General features: G+C 41.5%; 1 protein-coding gene across 41 annotated transcripts in view; it reads left to right on the top strand.

Annotated features, from left to right (window-relative positions):
* The window catches only part of LOC130173281 (protocadherin gamma-C5-like), a 281,937-nt gene that overhangs the window by 213,308 nt on the left and 49,377 nt on the right, over positions 1–19,252 (top strand). The window contains exon 1 of one of the 41 annotated variants that reach the window (XM_056382376.1): positions 2,934–5,497. The exons of 37 other annotated variants lie outside the window; for them this stretch is intronic. In XM_056382376.1, the coding sequence (XP_056238351.1) occupies positions 3,059–5,497 (2,439 nt within the window). In that variant the 5' untranslated portion in view covers positions 2,934–3,058. Of the gene's footprint in view, positions 1–2,933; positions 5,498–5,967; positions 8,476–8,896; positions 11,368–19,252 lie in introns of those variants that run through there. 3 more of the 41 variants (XM_056382379.1, XM_056382410.1, XM_056382390.1) reach the window with 3 other exon arrangements.

Raw genomic sequence — 19,252 nt, 5'->3', positions numbered from 1 at the left:
GCAAGTACTGTTGTTTTTCTCAGTCATCTGTCTCAGTTCAGCGCTCGGCCAGGTCAGCTACTCTATCCCCGAGGAAATCGCCAAAGGCTCCTTGGTCGGTAACATAGCTCATGATTTAGGTCTGGAAGTTAAACAGCTTCAAGCGCGTAGAGCTCGTATTCACACGGGAGACAGCGCCGAATACATACAGCTTAACAAGGAAAAAGGACTCCTCATTATCAAAGAGAGGATAGACCGCGAGGCTCTCTGTGGCCAGACAACGCCTTGCGCGTTGCATTTTCAGATTGCTTTAGAAAGCCCTATTGAAATATTCCCGATTACTGTTGAAATCACAGATATCAATGACAACGCTCCTACATTCCAAAAGGAAGAGAAAAACATTGAAATCAGCGAGTTTGCCGTCATCGGCTCTAAATTCATGCTAGATAAAGCTATAGATCCTGATATCGGGCTGAATGGTCTTCAGAGCTATACACTAAAGCCCAATGATAATTTTATAATTAAATTACATAGTCAATCTGATGGTTTTAAAAAGGTAGAAATGATTTTACAAAAACCTCTGGATAGAGAGAAACAGGAGTTTACATCATTACTGTTGACGGCTGTAGATGGAGGAGAGCCGCAAAGGTCTGGCACTATGCAGATCCATATTACTGTGCTAGACGCGAATGACAACGCTCCTGTTTTTACGCAAACTGTATACAAAGCAAGTGTGAAAGAAAATTCTCTTAAGGGAACAATCATTACCAAAGTGAGTGCCTCCGATGCAGACAAAGGTTCGAATGGAGATGTTAGCTACACGATCAGTAATAGCATGATTGGCACTTCGAAGTTGTTTCACATCACTGAAGATGGTGATCTTATATTAGAGGGGCCTATTGATTTTGAAAAAGCCAGGAATTATGAAATTTATATAGAAGCAGTTGATCGAGGAGGTCTGTCTGATTCAAGCAAAGTAATCATTGATGTAGGTGACATTAATGACAATAGCCCCGTTATAAATATGATTTCATCATCCAATTCAGTTGGAGAAGATTCCCCTTCCAACACGGTGGTAGCTGTGATGAGTGTAAATGATGCTGATTCTGAAGAAAATGAGAAGGTGAGGTGTGTGATTAACAAAAATATACCATTTGCAATTAGATCCACATCCAGTAATTTCTATAGCCTTGTGACAGACAGTGAATTAGACAGAGAGAGAGCCTCTGAGTATAATATAACAGTGACCTGCTCTGATGAGGGAGTGCCCTCCCTCTCGAGCAGCGTCACTCTCACCTTACAGATCTCTGATGTGAATGACAACGCGCCTGTCTTTGAGAGGAGCTCATATGAGGCCTACATTGTAGAAAACAACACACCAGGCCTCTCTATATTCACAGTGAAAGCCAGAGACACTGACTGGAACCAGAATGCCCGTGTTTCTTACATACTGGAGGACTCCTCTGTTAACGGAGTGCCAGTCTCCTCATATGTGTCCGTTAGTGCTGAAAGTGGAGTCATCCATGCAGTGCGCTCTTTTGACTACGAGCAGATCAAAGATTTCCACTTCCGCGTCAAAGCTCAGGATGGAGGCTCTCCTCCACTCAGTAGTAATGTGACTGTGAAAATACTGATCCAGGACCAGAACGACAACCCTCCTCAGGTTCTGTATCCAGTCCAGACGGGTGGCTCTCTGGTGGCTGAAATGGTGCCTCGTTCAGCAGATGTGGGCTATCTGGTGACTAAAGTGGTGGCTGTTGATGTGGACTCTGGACAGAATGCCTGGCTCTCCTATAAACTGCAGAAAGCCACAGACAGGGCGCTGTTTGAAGTGGGCTTACAGAATGGAGAAATAAGAACTATCCGCCAAGTCACTGATAAAGATGCAGTGAAACAAAGACTGACTGTTATAGTGGAGGACAACGGGCAGCCCTCTCGTTCAGCTACAGTCAATGTTAACGTGGCGGTGGCGGATAGCTTCCCTGAAGTGCTGTCGGAGTTCACTGACTTTACACACGACAAGGAGTACAATGAAAACCTGACTTTTTACTTAGTGTTGGCTCTGGCTGTAGTTTCCTTCCTCTTCATCACGTGTTTAGTGGTTATTATATCAGTGAAAATCTACAGATGGAGACAGTCTCGCATCCTGTATCACTCCAATCTCCCTGTGATTCCATATTATCCACCACGTTACTCAGACACTTTGGGAACAGGGACTCTCCAACACGTGTACAATTACGAGGTGTGCAGGACGAATGACTCCAGAAAGAGTGACTGTAAGTTCGGCAGAGCTGGTAGTCAGAACGTGCTGATAATGGACCCCAATTCTACAGGGACGATGCAGCGGATACAGAATGAAAAGTGCATCCTGGATGAACCAGACTCTCCTCTTGAGGTTGGTTATTTGGGGTTCATTCGAGCTGTGAATTGTTTGTCACATATGAAGGTATAAATCGTTTCCGTTCATAAAAAATATGCAATCAGCACCATGGACAGAGACAGTGTTTGCGACTTAAAGCAGGCTGTTCCCTAGAGATTAAATCTTAATAGATATTACGCTAATTACCACTTTTAAAAAGCCTTTTTTATGTCAACTTTTTACCTGGTAGTTAAAAATGTAAGTCATTTTTATTCACTCTAGTTTCAACAAAAAACTTCATATGAGGTTTTGTAATTTTAACTTGTATCCTCTCAAAAGCACCCTCACCCGTCTCCTTCTTCTCTATCTAAACTTATTGTCTTTTTTCTTTATCTTATCAAAATCTTTTTTCCACACGTTTTAACTCTGTCTCACAAATACTCGTCATATGGTCATTAGTATTTCTCGTGTAATTTTGACTTTGAACTCAGAGGGACGCTGTTGACTAGTTTGTATCAGTTTTACAGCATATATGTAGTGGTACCTCCCATCATATCCGTATATTTGAGCTAGAGGCGAGACGGGGAGATACAATGAAGCACACAAGGGGGATCTAACCAAAATGAAACAAGGGAGTTATTGAACGGCTATTTCTTCTTTCTCTTAAGGGATTCTATGACTATGTATTGACAGTGGACTCATGACAAACAATTATAACAGATGACTGAAAGGTTTATGCAAGGACTTTCTGCAAAGACGATGTCGGAAATAACAATGAAACGGCAAGTACTGTTGTTTATCTCGGTCATCTCCTTCTGCTCGGTGGTCGGACAGGTCAGCTACTCCATTCCCGAGGAAATGTCTAAAGGCTTTTTCGTTGGCAACATAGCTCAAGATTTAGGTTTAGATGTCAAACGGTTGAATTCTGGCAAGGCTCGTGTTTTCACACGGGATAGTGCAGAATATATCGAGCTGAACCGAGAAACAGGAGTCCTCCTTATCAAAGAAAGAATAGACAGAGAGGCACTTTGCGGACTAACGACGCCCTGCGCTTTGCATTGTCAGATCATATTAGAGAATCCTATGGAATTCTACAGTATTAATATCGAGATCACTGATATAAATGATAACCCCCCAACGTTTGTAACAAGCGACATCCACTTCAATATTAGCGAGTTTACACTTAGTGGTACAACATTTATTTTAGACAGGGCTATTGATCTAGATGTTGGCGAAAACGGTTTAAAAACCTACATTTTGAAGCCATCGGGCGAATTCTCTCTCAAATTGAACAATCAAATTGATACGAGTAAGAATGTGGAGATGGTTCTACATACACCGCTGGACAGGGAGGAAAATGATCAGTTGTCTTTAGTTCTCATGGCGGCGGATGGAGGCGAACCGCAGATGACAGGAACAATGCAGATTCACATCACCGTTTTAGATGCTAATGACAATGCTCCTGTTTTTACACAGTCTGTTTATAAAGCCTCTATAAAAGAAGATGCACCTGAAGGAACAGTTGTACTGACAGTTACTGCAACAGATGCAGATCGTGACTCAAATGGTAGAATAACATATTCAATTTCAAGTACTCTAGATCATGCCAGTGGAATCTTTGAAATAAATAAGGAAAGTGGCGATATTAAGTTAGTTGGAAAACTTGACTATGAAAAGTCGGGAAATGTTCAAATAAACATTCGTGCAAGTGACGGTGGTGGACTAACTGGTTCTTGTAAGGTGATAGTAGATATATTAGATATAAATGATAATAAGCCTGATATTCATATTATGTCTAAATCAAATGTGATCTCAGAGGATGCTAAACGTAACACTGTAGTAACAATGATAAATGTTGAGGATGCAGACTCTGGTGAAAACGGTAAAGTTCAGTGTTTTATAAATGATAATATTCCGTTCTTACTGAAATCGACATCAAATAATTTCTATAGTTTAGTGACAGACACTGATTTAGACAGAGAGAAAGCCTCTGCGTATAATATAACAGTGACCTGCTCTGATGAGGGAGTGCCCTCCCTCTCCAGCAGCGTCACTCTCACCTTACAGATCTCTGATGTGAATGACAACGCGCCTGTCTTTGAGAGGAGCTCATATGAGGCCTACATTGTAGAAAACAACACACCAGGCCTCTCTATATTCACAGTGAAAGCCAGAGACGCTGACTGGAACCAGAATGCCCGTGTTTCTTACATACTGGAGGACTCCTCTGTTAACGGAGTGCCAGTCTCCTCATATGTGTCCGTTAGTGCTGATAGTGGAGTCATCCATGCAGTGCGCTCTTTTGACTACGAGCAGATCAAAGATTTCCACTTCCGCGTCAAAGCTCAGGATGGAGGCTCTCCTCCACTCAATAGCAATGTGACTGTGAAAATACTGATCCAGGACCAGAACGACAACCCTCCTCAGGTTCTGTACCCAGTCCAGAGTGGTGGCTCTCTGGTGGCTGAAATGGTGCCTCGTTCAGCAGATGTGGGCTATCTGGTGACTAAAGTGGTGGCTGTTGATGTGGACTCTGGACAGAATGCCTGGCTCTCCTATAAACTGCAGAAAGCCACAGACAGGGCGCTGTTTGAAGTGGGCTTACAGAATGGAGAAATAAGAACTATCCGCCAAGTCACTGATAAAGATGCAGTGAAACAAAGACTGACTGTTATAGTGGAGGACAACGGGCAGCCCTCTCGGTCAGTTACAGTCGTTGTTAACGTGGCGGTGGCGGACAGCTTCCCTGAAGTGCTGTCGGAGTTCACTGACTTTACACACGACAAGGAGTACAATGACAACCTGACTTTTTACTTAGTGTTGGCTCTGGCTGTAGTTTCCTTCCTCTTCATCACGTGTTTAGTGGTTATTATATCAGTGAAAATCTACAGATGGAGACAGTCTCGCATCCTGTATCACTCCAATCTCCCTGTGATTCCATATTATCCACCACGTTACTCAGACACTTTGGGCACCGGGACTCTCCAACACGTGTACAACTACGAGGTGTGCAGGACGACTGACTCCAGAAGGAGTGACTGTAAGTTCGGCAGAGCTGGTAGTCAGAACGTGCTGATAATGGACCCCAGTTCTACAGGGACGATGCAGCGGATACAGAATGAAAAGAGCATCCTGGATGAACCAGACTCTCCTCTCGAGGTTAGAATTTGCTAGCCCTCTTTTCCTACGGTGAAGTGACGCTTTTAAATCACGCCCCTCTTAATTTCAGCACCCTAGAGAGCGACACGATTCCAAGTTCAAAACCAGGCATTTTCTCAAGTTAAATTTGTTTTGTTTTTTAAGGTTGCTGCTATGTTTTTTCAAATTTTTATTTACATCTAACTTGCACATCTCATATTCCTCATATAGATTCTCTTTCTTTCGTCGGTTTAATGTATCAAACAACACCGCCAACTCACAGGAGAACTGTTTCTGTTTTTATTCACAATCAAAGCATGTCTATTTTTTTTTGCACATTTCAGCTGCAATTTGATTTTATGAACTCAGAGTGCCGCTGTTGGCCAGTTTGTATGAGATTTACCGCAGACTCTTTGTCCCTCCCATAGTGTCTTTATTTTAGAGAAAGGAAGATATAGAACCAAAGTGTACTGTCTGGAATTTACCGGAGATACAGGACGTCGAATCCTTTTCATACCGGGAATATATTTAAAACCTTGTTGTCTTTTCATTTGTGGAAGTTAGATGACCAAATGGCTTTGATGGTTTACATTGGGATAACGTCTGACAGAACAATGAGAGGGCAAGTACTGTTGTTTTTGTCGGTCCTGTCTCTAAGCTCTGTGTTCGGACAGGTCAGCTATTCCATTCCGGAGGAAATGCCAAAGGGTTCTTTAGTCGGAAACATGGTAAAGGATTTTGGCTTAGATGTTAAAAGACTTAAATCGGGTAAGGCTCGCATATTTACTCGAGACAGTGGCGAATATATCGAGCTGAATAACGAAAGAGGAGTCCTCCTCATCAGAGACAGGATAGACAGAGAGGCGCTATGTGGACAAACAACGCCTTGCGCTTTGCATTTTCAGATTATATTAGAGAATCCGATGGAATTTTACAGTGTGACTATCGAAATCACAGATGTTAATGATAACCCTCCATCCTTCGAAAAGAACGACGTCAGATTTAAAATCAGTGAATCCGCCGTTAGTGGGGCTAAATTCATATTAGATCGTGCAGTTGATCCTGATGTAGGTTCAAATGGACTGCAAACATATCGACTTGAACCACGAGACAATTTTATTGTTAAATTACACGATCAAGCAGATGGAACGAAAAATGTGGAAATGGTTTTAGAGAAACCTCTTGACAGAGAAAAGCATGAACACTTGTCTCTAGTTCTGACGGCGGTAGACGGGGGAGAGACACAGATGACAGGAACAATGCAGATTCTGATCACTGTTTTAGACGTGAACGACAATGCTCCTGTTTTTACACAGGCCATTTATAAAGCCTCTATTAAAGAAAATGCACCAGTAGGAACAGTTGTACTGATAGTTACTGCTACAGATGCAGATCATGGATCTAATGGTAAAATAACTTATTCAATTTCAAGTATATTAGATCATGCACGTGGGTTATTTGAAGTGAATGATGAAAGTGGTGAAATTCGGCTGAAAGGAAATGTTGACTATGAAAAAGCTCGAACATTTCAGATAAACGTTCGTGCAAGTGATGATGGAGGACTAGTTGATTCCTGCAAAGTGATGATCGACGTCACTGATATGAATGACAATAAACCCGATATTCACATAATGTCTAAATCAAACCTAATATCAGAAGATGCTGAACCCGGTACTGTTGTAACAATGATAAATATTGAGGACGTTGACTCCGGTGAAAACGGTAGAGTGCAATGCAATATAAATGATAATATTCCTTTTGTGATGAAGTCTATAACAAATGATTTCTATAGTTTAATGACAGACAGCGGTTTAGATAGGGAGACAGCATCTACGTATAATATAACAGTGACCTGCTCTGATGAGGGAGTGCCCTCCCTCTCGAGCAGCGTCACTCTCGCCTTACAGATTTCTGATGTGAATGACAACGCGCCTGTCTTTGAGAGGAGCTCATATGAGGCCTACATTGTAGAAAACAACACACCAGGCCTCTCTATATTCACAGTGAAAGCCAGAGACGCTGACTGGAACCAGAATGCCCGTGTTTCTTACATACTGGAGGACTCCTCTGTTAACGGAGTGCCAGTCTCCTCATATGTGTCCGTTAGTGCTGATAGTGGAGTCATACATGCAGTGCGCTCTTTTGACTATGAGCAGATCAAAGATTTCCACTTCCGCGTTAAAGCGCAGGATGGAGGCTCTCATCCACTCAGTAGCAATGTGACTGTGAAAATACTGATCCAGGACCAGAACGACAACCCTCCTCAGGTTCTGTACCCAGTCCAGACTGGTGGCTCTCTGGTAGCTGAAATGGTGCCTCGTTCAGCAGATGTGGGCTATCTGGTGACTAAAGTGGTGGCTGTTGATGTGGACTCTGGACAGAATGCCTGGCTCTCCTATAAACTGCAGAAAGCCACAGACAGGGCGCTGTTTGAAGTGGGCTTACAGAATGGAGAAATAAGAACTATCCGCCAAGTCACTGATAAAGATGCAGTGAAACAAAGACTGACTGTTATAGTGGAGGACAACGGGCAGCCCTCTCGTTCAGCTACAGTCATTGTTAACGTGGCGGTGGCGGACAGCTTCCCTGAAGTGCTGTCGGAGTTCACTGACTTTACACACGACAAGGAGTACAATGACAACCTGACTTTTTACTTAGTGTTGGCTCTGGCTGTAGTTTCCTTCCTCTTCATCACGTGTTTAGTGGTTATTATATCAGTGAAAATCTACAGATGGAGACAGTCTCGCATCCTGTACCACTCCAATCTCCCTGTGATTCCATATTATCCACCACGTTACTCAGACACTTTGGGGACAGGGACTCTCCAACACGTGTACAACTACGAGGTGTGCAGGACGACTGACTCCAGAAAGAGTGACTGTAAGTTCGGCAGAGCTGGTAGTCAGAACGTGCTGATAATGGACTCCAGTTCTACAGGGACGATGCAGCGGATACAGAATGAAAAGAGCATCCTGGATGAACCAGACTCTCCTCTAGAGGTTAGAATTCATAGAGCTAAACCACGACCGATTTTTATGTAACGTTTAGTACCATGGACAGAGACACAACATCATTAGCATTACATCTATCTATCTATCTATCTATCTATCTATCTATCTATCTATCTATCTATCTATCTATCTATCTATCTATCTATCTATCTATCTATCTATCTATCTATCTACTTATCTATCTACTTACCTATCTATCTATCTATCTATCTATCTATCTATCTGGTTTTCCTGTGCTCTGAGAAGAAGACAGATATTGAACCACGTTTTATACATTTATGCAATTTCTTTTTACGTCCCTAAGTGCCGCTGTTGATTAGTTTGAGGAAAATAAGATCCCTTTCTAAAGCGAAGTCCTCCCTTCTCTGTCGTATTACAGCTTTATTTCTATCGGAAGTGGCTGTACAAAGACACCCCACTATTAAGCTCGCAACAAAATATTTCTGACGCGGTGGTGTTTTTTTTTAATCCATTTCGATTGTGGTTATGATGGGTGGAGGTTTTATATTTCCATGGAAGCTGTTGTTTCTCTGCATTTTTGTAGCAGAAGTAACCGTCGGACATGTCCGTTATTCTATACCTGAGGAAATGGCGACGGGCTCCCTTGTCGGGAATATCATTCAGGATTTGGGCTTGGATGTTAAGAGGCTGAAATCTGGGCGGGCTAGAATATTTACCGAGGACAGCAGTGAGTACGTCGGTCTTAATTTGGATAAAGGGACACTTGTAGTTAACAAGAGGATAGATAGAGAGGAGCAATGCGGGCTAGTGTCTCCTTGCTCTCTGCATTTTCAAATAATACTGGATAATCCTATGGAGCTCCACCGCATCGACGTGGAAATCCTTGATATAAATGACAATGCTCCGGTTTTTGCCAAGAGGGAAATGAATTTTGAAATTAGTGAATTGGCTGTTAGGGGAGCGCGGTTTTCTCTTGACAGCGCCAGAGACCCAGACGTTGGGTTGAATACTCTCCAAACGTATAAACTGAGTCCTACAGATCATTTCAAATTAAATATGCTATCTCGACCTGACGGAACTAAATATGCTGAAATGGTTCTCCAGACCTTGTTAGACAGAGAAAATCAAGAGGAACATAAACTAACGCTAACAGCATATGATGGCGGCGACCCCCCTAAATCAGGGTCTGTTAAAATTAATGTTATTGTAATGGATGCAAATGACAATGCACCTATGTTCGGCCAGTCTCTTTACAGAGTGACAGTTCCTGAAAATGCGTCAAGGGGCACTGTCATTTTAAAGGTTAGTGCCACGGATGCTGATAAGGGAACAAACGGAGAGTTAGTATATTCGTTCTCGCAAAATACAGACATTACATCATCTGTGTTTAATATGGATTCCCACACCGGGGAAATGACCGTGGGAGGTGAGTTAAATTACGAAAAAGTCAAGCATTATGAAATTGATGTAGAAGCTACAGATAAAGGAGGGTTGAGAGACACGAGCAAAGTGCTAATTGAAGTGACCGACGTAAATGACAATGCCCCTGTCATAAGCATCATCTCCCTCTCTAATCCCATACCAGAGGATTCGGCTCCAGATACAGTTATAGCTATGCTCAATATCAAAGACTTAGACTCGGGTAAAAATGGCCAAGTTAAGTGTTTTATTAGCCGAGATTTACCTTTCAAAATCAAGTCATCATCGACTAATTTCTATAGCCTGATGTCTGACGATGTATTAGACCGTGAAACAGTGCCTGAATATAACATAACAATAACAGCAATGGATGAGGGTTCTCTACCTTATTCAACAAACAAAACAATTCATTTAAGAATATCAGATGTAAACGACCACGCCCCAATGTTCCCACAACAATACCTGAATGCTTTTATCACTGAAAACAATTCACCTGGCATGTCACTCCTCTCTGTCAAGGCCAATGACAAAGACTCTGGGAACAATGCGCGTATTTCCTATTTTCTTGAGGATAGCCAACTGAATGGGATGTCAGCCTCGGCTTATTTTTCTGTGAATGCAGAGAGTGGAGAGATACTTGCTGTGCGGTCCTTCGACTATGAGCAAACGAAAGAGTTCCATGTTCGCGTCAAAGCTCAGGATGGAGGCTCTCCTCCACTCAGTAGCAATGTGACTGTGAAAATACTGATCCAGGACCAGAACGACAACCCTCCTCAGGTTCTGTACCCAGTCCAGACTGGTGGCTCTCTGGTGGCTGAAATGGTGCCTCGTTCAGCAGATGTGGGCTATCTGGTGACTAAAGTGGTGGCTGTTGATGTGGACTCTGGACAGAATGCCTGGCTCTCCTATAAACTGCAGAAAGCCACAGACAGGGCGCTGTTTGAAGTGGGCTTACAGAATGGAGAAATAAGAACTATCCGCCAAGTCACTGATAAAGATGCAGTGAAACAAAGACTGACTGTTATAGTGGAGGACAACGGGCAGCCCTCTCGTTCAGCTACAGTCATTGTTAATGTGGCAGTGGCGGACAGCTTCCCTGAAGTGCTGTCGGAGTTCACTGACTTTACACACGACAAGGAGTACAATGACAACCTGACTTTTTACTTGGTGTTGGGTCTGGCTGTAGTTTCCTTCCTCTTCATCACGTGTTTAGTGGTTATTATATCAGTGAAAATCCACAGATGGAGACACGAGCGCTTGTTTTACAAATCCACTGGGAATCTTCCTGTTATTCCGTATTACCCGCCCCTTTACGCAGACGTAGGAGGAACCGGTACGTTGAAGCAGACGTTCAGTTACGATGTGTACGGAACTACGGACTCCCGGAAGAGTGATATAAAGTGCTCTCAACCCTTCAGTCAGAGCACTCTGAGTGTTGACCATGGTGCTACCAGAACAGTGCCAAGGCCTAAAACAGAGTCAGAGAATTTGGTCACGGAGGTGAGATCAGCCTATTCCTTGCTTCCTGAATACACCTGTTCCCATGTTTTTTGTTTGCTTTGTGTGTGTACTTCAGTTCCACTGCTGCTCATCATTTGGACAGTTCTGGTACTGTGCCCATTATATTTATACTCCAAAGGTCTTTTCAGTTGCACACTATACTTATTGTGCCAAAAGTTTAGACAAGCACCAACACTGGACTTTTTACTCTGCCCCCTTTTGAGCTTTAACAATTCTTGCGTTTCGTTCTGTGCAAAATACAGCCCAATGCATCCCAATTCATTTCCAATTACTTGCTGCACACAGTCCAGCATTGTTGTTGACTATTCCATGTACAGAGGCCATAACTATATCTTCCTGTGTGGTTTTATTTTTTTATTTTTTATTTTTATGTGAAGTTCCCTGTTTAATATACTTGTTACTTATACTTGTTTGAATTATGACACTACATCATCTCCATGTGTTTTCATATTTTTGCTGCATCACCTTAATTCCATTCTTTGATATTAATATTGATTCGTTTATTACTAGTGCTGGCATTTACATGCAGCATATTGTGTTGAAACATGATGGTTTGTGCAGACAGACCAAGTAAAGATATGTTTAGTTGACTATATTTAAATCCCTTTCCGCTTCCACAGACTGAATTAAAATGTACCGTATGCCCTATCAGAGCATCATGTGATGACCTGCAGAGGTGTGAGAGAACAATACAAAAGCTACAATGAAAGAAATAGATTCCTGCTCATTCCTGCTAAAGCTTTGCTACAGACTGTGCTTGCATAGAAACACAGAACCATGCAGTGTACTACTTTCTCAGTGACCTAGTTCCCTTCACAACACGGTGAAGCCATAGACATAGAGCTGCACACACAGAGAAAAGGAGCAGGGATGGACACAGGGACACGATAACAAAGTTAGTTGGTGCAGATCAATAAATCAAATGCAAAGAGAGACAATAATATTGATTAAGCGGTTAGAAATATGCTAAAGGCGAAGAGAGAACGGTCAATTACAGATGCTGGTGAGACTGAGAACAAGAGAGAGAAGCAGTGTGATGGAGAGGCAGAGAGGCAGCGGGGGAGGGGAAGAGGCACGTGGTAACCGGCACAGTCTCCACCATCCCTGTGCAGCATTTGTGTTAGTGATGCACGGCAGCCATTTTGATCTGCAGCCCCTCTTCGTTGAAATATAGGGCTAAGGGAAGTCTCATGTGTGAAACAGTCATATCGGGCTATTACTGACTGTACTGTAAAGGACACAGACAGAGTGAGATATGTCTCGATAGAATATAAATGAATGGAAGACAAGAAGTAACAGGAGAGAGGGAGAGACATCTAGGCTACATATCTTATATAACAAATGAAGAGCGGATGTCAGAAATCAGGACAGAGGCTGAATGTGTTTGAACGCAAGAATATAATGATGAAAGAAAACTGAGCTTCCAAAAGAAATAAAGCTAGAAAGTATTGAAATCTAACAAAGACTGTAAAATAATGATTTTCCTATAGTCTGGTAATAGGAGCAACACAATAACCGGCTAGAATTGCTTTCTCCTGTAAGAGCCTCCGTCTGTGAGGGCTTACATTATGTGCTGCAAATGAAAGCCATGCACAGAGTAGTTTTCCCCTTTGTTGTGTGGTAAAAGTGACAGTGTGGTCGACTTGGCACAAATAACCCTGTCATTATAATGATGCCTGTGGTGAGGAAATGAATGCATGTGTGCAAAATATCTTTCTTCTTTCAAAGTTGGTGCATGGAAATAACATTTGTCTTTAGTTTAAGGGCACATAAAGCTTCACTTAAACATCTAGCTTGATGTATTAGTGATTACTAAAGGCTTGTTTGATGTGGCTGAGGATAGTCTGTATACAGTTATGTCTGCCGAGTTCAGTTCAGCTTTGGAAGAAGTACTATCAACTAGTATGCCTGGTTCATTCGCTCTGTGTGGTGCATGTGTTTCAGCAGTAAAGTCCCTGTGATGCTCAGGGCATGTGAAAATAGAAGCTGACAAACTACAAAGCAGAAACTTAGGTTAAGTGTGTTAACCCCTATATCCGCTGGAAGTAGTCTGTGATCGTTATTAGCCCACATCTGTGTCTGCTTTATCTGTTTCAACTGTGTTTGAACCATTATGTCTCATTTTCTTAGGTTTATAGTGGCAAACGTTTTTACTGAGTACCATAAATTATTTTGACCTCAGCAGCTCCATAGGGGTCAAAGCTCACCGGAATCTTTGCAACCAGCTACACAGTACGGTCTCTTTCATACGCTGTAACTCTTCAGTGTGTTGTTGTTTTATCTTTCTGTTTAAGAAACCTATGTTGGAGATGTCATCAGCCATCTTGCATCTCATGCAAGGCTCCCATCATCAGTCATCATCATTAAACCTGTTACTGACCACAAAACTGTAATCACATGCGGAAGCTCTCGGTTCCCACAAGCCTGAGCTCTTGTTTAAGTGTTCTGCGTTCATAGCTATGCTGTCTGGTGAGCAGCTGTGTGCCTATGTGTGTGCCGTGGGGCCCATCAACTTACTGTGCACCGTGTGTGTGTGTGTGGGGATGTTAATCTCTAAACCCTCATTGCAGTTTTGTTGATAAACTCCAGATATTTGAGATATCAGGGGCCTTAGGGTGTGACTTCATTCCCACAGAGGAGATGTACAACACTTTAATACACTGTGCATGATATTAACAGAGTAAAATAATATGTAGGTGCCTGAACTCAAATTTGGGTTCAGTTGTTCTGAAGTTGTCCATCAAACTATTTGTATCCTGTCCTACTCTGAGAGCACAGATCTCTATCAGTGGAGGGGCTGAAGCGCAAGAGACTCCTTTCAAATATGTATATAGCTTCAGTGCATCATACTCTCTCTAACAGATAACTGCTGGGGCCTGTCCCTCTGGCACTGTTGTTCTGCTGCTTCATACAAAGAGGTGCTTTTAAACGCACACAGGATAGAGCCAAGCAGTTAGAAAACATCCTTAAACTTAGGCTTCAAGCTCCTCTTCACCAATCATCCATCCTGCTTAAGTTTCAAGAACTATTCCATAGCAGACCATGATTGTTTTTTTTAATTATGGAAGGGGAAAAGTAAAAAGTATGTTAGAAGGAAATTAACACATCTTTACAGCCATTATTAGTAAAGTACATATTTTTCATGTAACAGTTGCTGATGTATTGCTTGGTAAAACATGTAGCAATGGCAGATTTATTGTTTAATATAGTGCTAAAGTAACAACTATTGTAAATAGGTATAGATAGGTAGCTGGTGAGGAGGGTTTGGCTGTCACTGTGGGATGTCAATCAGGACAAGGGAGTCAGGTATTCATTTCAAGATATTTATTCAGGATCTAGTTATAGTTGTAGCAGGTTTAAGGATTTGCGGTGTGTGTGTGTGTGTGTGTGTGTGTGTGTGTGTGTGTGTGTGTGTGTGTGTGTGTGTGTGTGTGTGGTGTGTGTGTGTGTGTGTGTGTGTGGTGTGTGTGTGTGTGTGTGTGTGTTGTGTGTGTGTGTGTGTGTGTGTGTGTGTGTGTGTGTGTGTGTGTGTGTGTGTGTGTGTGTGTGTGGGGGTGGTGGGTGGGTGGGTGGGTGGGTGTGTGGGGGTGGTGGGTGGTTTGGTCATTCAGACACACACCAGGAAAGAATAACAGGAGGTACATCCCCACACTGGAACTGTATTTCTAAACTACAAACTTAGTTATGTAACTAAACCTTGGAGCCCACACAACAGGAGTTATCTTGCCAACTGCTGAGAAGGTTTGCTTTTCACACTGGTAGGGGTGGTGGCTAATTACTAGCCAACACAAACTCATCCCTTTGAGAGTAAAGGAATATGACTTATATTAATGTGGGGTTATTAGCTGATCACTCTTTTTGTGCAACTATAGAACTATACTTCCACTAGTTTACTATAGTACTTTGCTATCTCTACCTTTGTTTGCACAATGTCAGATAAACTAGACATTTGTTTAAGAACATGCAAAAGATATTGTCTTTCAATGTGTGTTGGTGTCCCAGAGGTGGAAGTGTGAAGGTCTGTACTGGCTGATAGGATTACGCAAGGGATTACCTAGAACAGTGTAATATGGGGCAATGGCCAAGTTGTGTCAAGATTACAAAGACTGAGAAACAACATATCCACACAGGGTTTACTCAAATATATTCCAAAATTCCTCTAATTTTGATGTTCGTGTAGGGCATGTTTGTATGTGTGTTTTTGACTCTCAGAAGCTGTCAAACCATATCCAGTTCCCTTAATACTTTTAATGTGATTTAGAAGAAACACCCAGTCTTGCCTTGTAGCCAAATAAAGATGAAGTGCATTATAATTCCTATATCATAGTGTAGTTACAATATAATACATACATGTAATTATCAACGATTATATTAAGTTTGTTTTATATTGCATCCTAATTGAGTGATTACAGTATTTCTATAAATATTTGTTTTGATAAGATATTTATATTTTTATTCACTCTATCACTGTTGTTAGAATTGTGTCAAATTGTGGCTAAAACCGGAAGCTCACTGATCAGCAGTTGTTCATGGTTTCTAGCAGCCTTCCCTTTTCCTCCTGATCTCATTTTCTGCATCCCTCCCCTCCCCCTCTCCAGCTGCACCACTCTGCTGCAGAGAGAGAAAGACAGAGAGAAAAGGAGAGGGAGATTGCTCAGTGTAGGACATTTTGTTCTGTCTATTAAAAGACATTAAACTCCAAATGGTGTCATTTCATCCCTGTGTAGGTCATCATGTTCATGGCAAGAGGAAATATCTCCTATGCACCTCTTTTCATCCATTTGTTGGAAGATTCTTTAATACCCATGTGGTCTATAAACATGTGCTTTATTTGAAGAAGGTATTATCACTGTACACGTGTGTGTGTGTATGTGTGTGTGTGTGTGTGTGTGTGTGTGTGTCTAAGCACCATTTCTCTTCCATCCCTCTGTCTTCTTCTTTATCCTTCATGTTGTTTTTGTAACTCTTTTTTTAGCCACCATTGCCAGCTCGCAGGAAGCAGGGTGGGATGCGAGCAAGTGGGGTGGGATGTGTTACCATAGCAACAAGCTGACTCACTGGCAGGACTGTACCATTTTCATTGAGCCACAGGGGGTCAGCAGCAGATGCAGCCGCTAGTGTATGATGGTTCCATGTGTTTGTTGTTACTGGTAGGATGGAAGACACCCCTATTTTGGGCAACTAGGTGCAGCATCCTCAAACCTGGGGTGGGGATGATGATGGTGAAAAGGGAGGGGGAAGGGGTGATCATGGCTGCATGTGATATTTGCTCTGATCAGTGCTGCCCTGTTTGTTTTGTCTTCCCTTGTTTCAGCAAACGCACGTCCATGATGAAGACTGACTAATGTATAGGCTTAGATCAACCAATGTATTACTAGATTCTTTGTTTATATTATATGAATAGAAAAACAGCCTTGTGTATCTTTTGTTTCATTGTTGCTTGTTTTCCTGAGTGATCTGTTTATTTGTATGTATGTTTTTCGTAGCAACTACCTGATCTTATGCTATTACTTAAGATTTGTTCCTTTTTTATACACCCAGTGGGGAATTATTTTCACTTTTATTTAAACTGCAGTACATCAATCCAATTTTTTAAAAAAGCAGGTGCTGCTTTGCTTAGTCAAAGAAACTTAAATGTGTCCTCACAAAGACACTCATGCACACATCAGCTGTGACAAACACAGGGTCACAGATCAGAGAATCTCATTAATAAGGCATGGATTTATCTCAGGGCATCGCCTCGAGGCCCCCTGCTGTTGCTATGAGGGTAGTGGCTTTGTGCAGCAGTGCAGTGTTGTGGTTCAGGCTGAAGTGGTTGTATGTATACACATACAAGTATAGTATATATATATATATGTGTTTGAGGGGGGAGTTGATTGATGTACCCAGCTTCTATTGTGTGGCATGATCTTACATACCATAGATTAGCCAGTGAATGCTGGTGAAACTGATTATAGAACCATGACTGAAATTATTTTTGTTAGAGCAGCTACAGTGACCTGTAACTGGACTATGTAGTGCTATTCTCTACACCACTCGTCACTGAGGTAGAGCTACTTTTTCATGTTTATTGTACAGTTTTAAAGCAAAAATATCAAAATTTTCTGTTTTGTTCATTGTTATAATCATAACCCCTCGTACAAGGACAACAATACTAAAAGTTTCCCTCAAACTCCATCCTCTCAATCTATCTATCAATCTATCAATCTATCTATCTATCTATCTATCTATCTATCTATCTATCTATCTATCTATCTATCTATCTATCTATCTATCTATCTATCTATCTATCTATCTATCGCTCATTCCGTGTCTCTCACACACAAACACACCCATATGGCAATGTGAATATGTATTCAACATGCAAGTCTAATAATTGTTATATTATTATCATAATACATGAAATAACTGTATCATATTACTACATAATATTTTTTTCTATTGTTGAACAACAAAGCCACTATATAGTATGTGTTGATGGGCACTTAATTTTATCAGTGCTACAGTGACTGAAGTCTGACACAGTTACAGATCAAGTGACACATAATTGTTTCCACAAACTTTAATAGTTCATGTAAACACACAGCAGACTGTGAGCAATCCAATTATGAGACATGGTTTACTATAAAGCAAAATAAACAGAAATTACATACTCTGTGAGTCAACACACATAATCACACCCTCCTTCATTTTGAGCCCCATGGTAAGTATGTTGGAATGTGCACTTCCCAAACCCAAACTTTATTTTCTGACCACCAGTCTAACTGACATCCTTTCTTTCTTGTTTCTCTCTTTCATGTGCCCCTCTTGTTACCTGGTGTGGTTCCTGTTTCCTCCCTGACTCCTGTTAAATCCTGGCTCACCAAATAAGGTAAGAAATAGTTTTCATCAATATTGTTCAAAACATCAAACATATGCAGTAGTGCAGTCTTTCACGATTCTATAAACAGGACAGATTACTGACGCACTGACAGCTGAACATCATGCTCTAGATCACCATACAGTAATAGGATTCAGACACAAACTATAGCAGTGACTAGTTTCACAGTGTGTAAACATCACACATTGGCTCTGAGTCAAACAGTTAATCAGATTTTCCACAAGCGACACACATGTTAACATACCTCACAAAACATCTAGCACCACTGATGATGACATTAACCAGGCGTTGATGGACAGACCTTTTGTTAAAAGAAGATCATGAGTGACAGTGCGAGTGCCTTGATGCTCAAAACATGATGTGATTGTTACTCTGGATTACACTCATCATCACATTTAATAGTAGTCTTTTACCATTAACAGTATTTTAAATCAGCATTGAAAAAGTACTTCACTACATTTGAACCACACGTTTGAACAGTCAGACAGCTCTCCCCACTAACAGGCTTACAAGGTTTAAGAAAAGTATTAGCAGGAAACACCAACTGTTGAGGTAACTCATGCCTTAATGAAGTTGCAATGAATATACTGGCCAGCACTGTGTCTTGAATTTTAGCCTTTGGTTGGCGCTCAAGACCAACATACACTTTATATAGGCAATCAGAGAGCATGAAATTACACATTGTCAAATAAAGAGGCTGTGATTTGTAATGTTGATGTACTGGATTGGTTTATATCATTATTATTTATTTTTTAATCTTCATACACGCAGTCGCCAGTCTATCAGGTTCACCAAGCTACAACTAATGCAGTCTAATGTTGAAAGATATCCTACCTTCATGAACGTTATAATGTAATGTATTAATGTTTTTGTTTAAATTTTTTTCGAGAGGTGTTGATTCAACTGTACAATTGAGCACCACAATTGCCCTAACTCAAGTAGACAAAGACTAGAAAAAAACTTGTTATATGATGCAGACCAGCA

Source organism: Seriola aureovittata, chromosome 8 (assembly GCF_021018895.1).
Source record: "Seriola aureovittata isolate HTS-2021-v1 ecotype China chromosome 8, ASM2101889v1, whole genome shotgun sequence".
In the NCBI taxonomy this organism is placed as follows: domain Eukaryota; kingdom Metazoa; phylum Chordata; class Actinopteri; order Carangiformes; family Carangidae; genus Seriola; species Seriola aureovittata.
The sequence above is the reverse complement of the archived record's forward strand: the minus strand, read 5'-3'. Positions and strand labels throughout refer to the sequence as shown.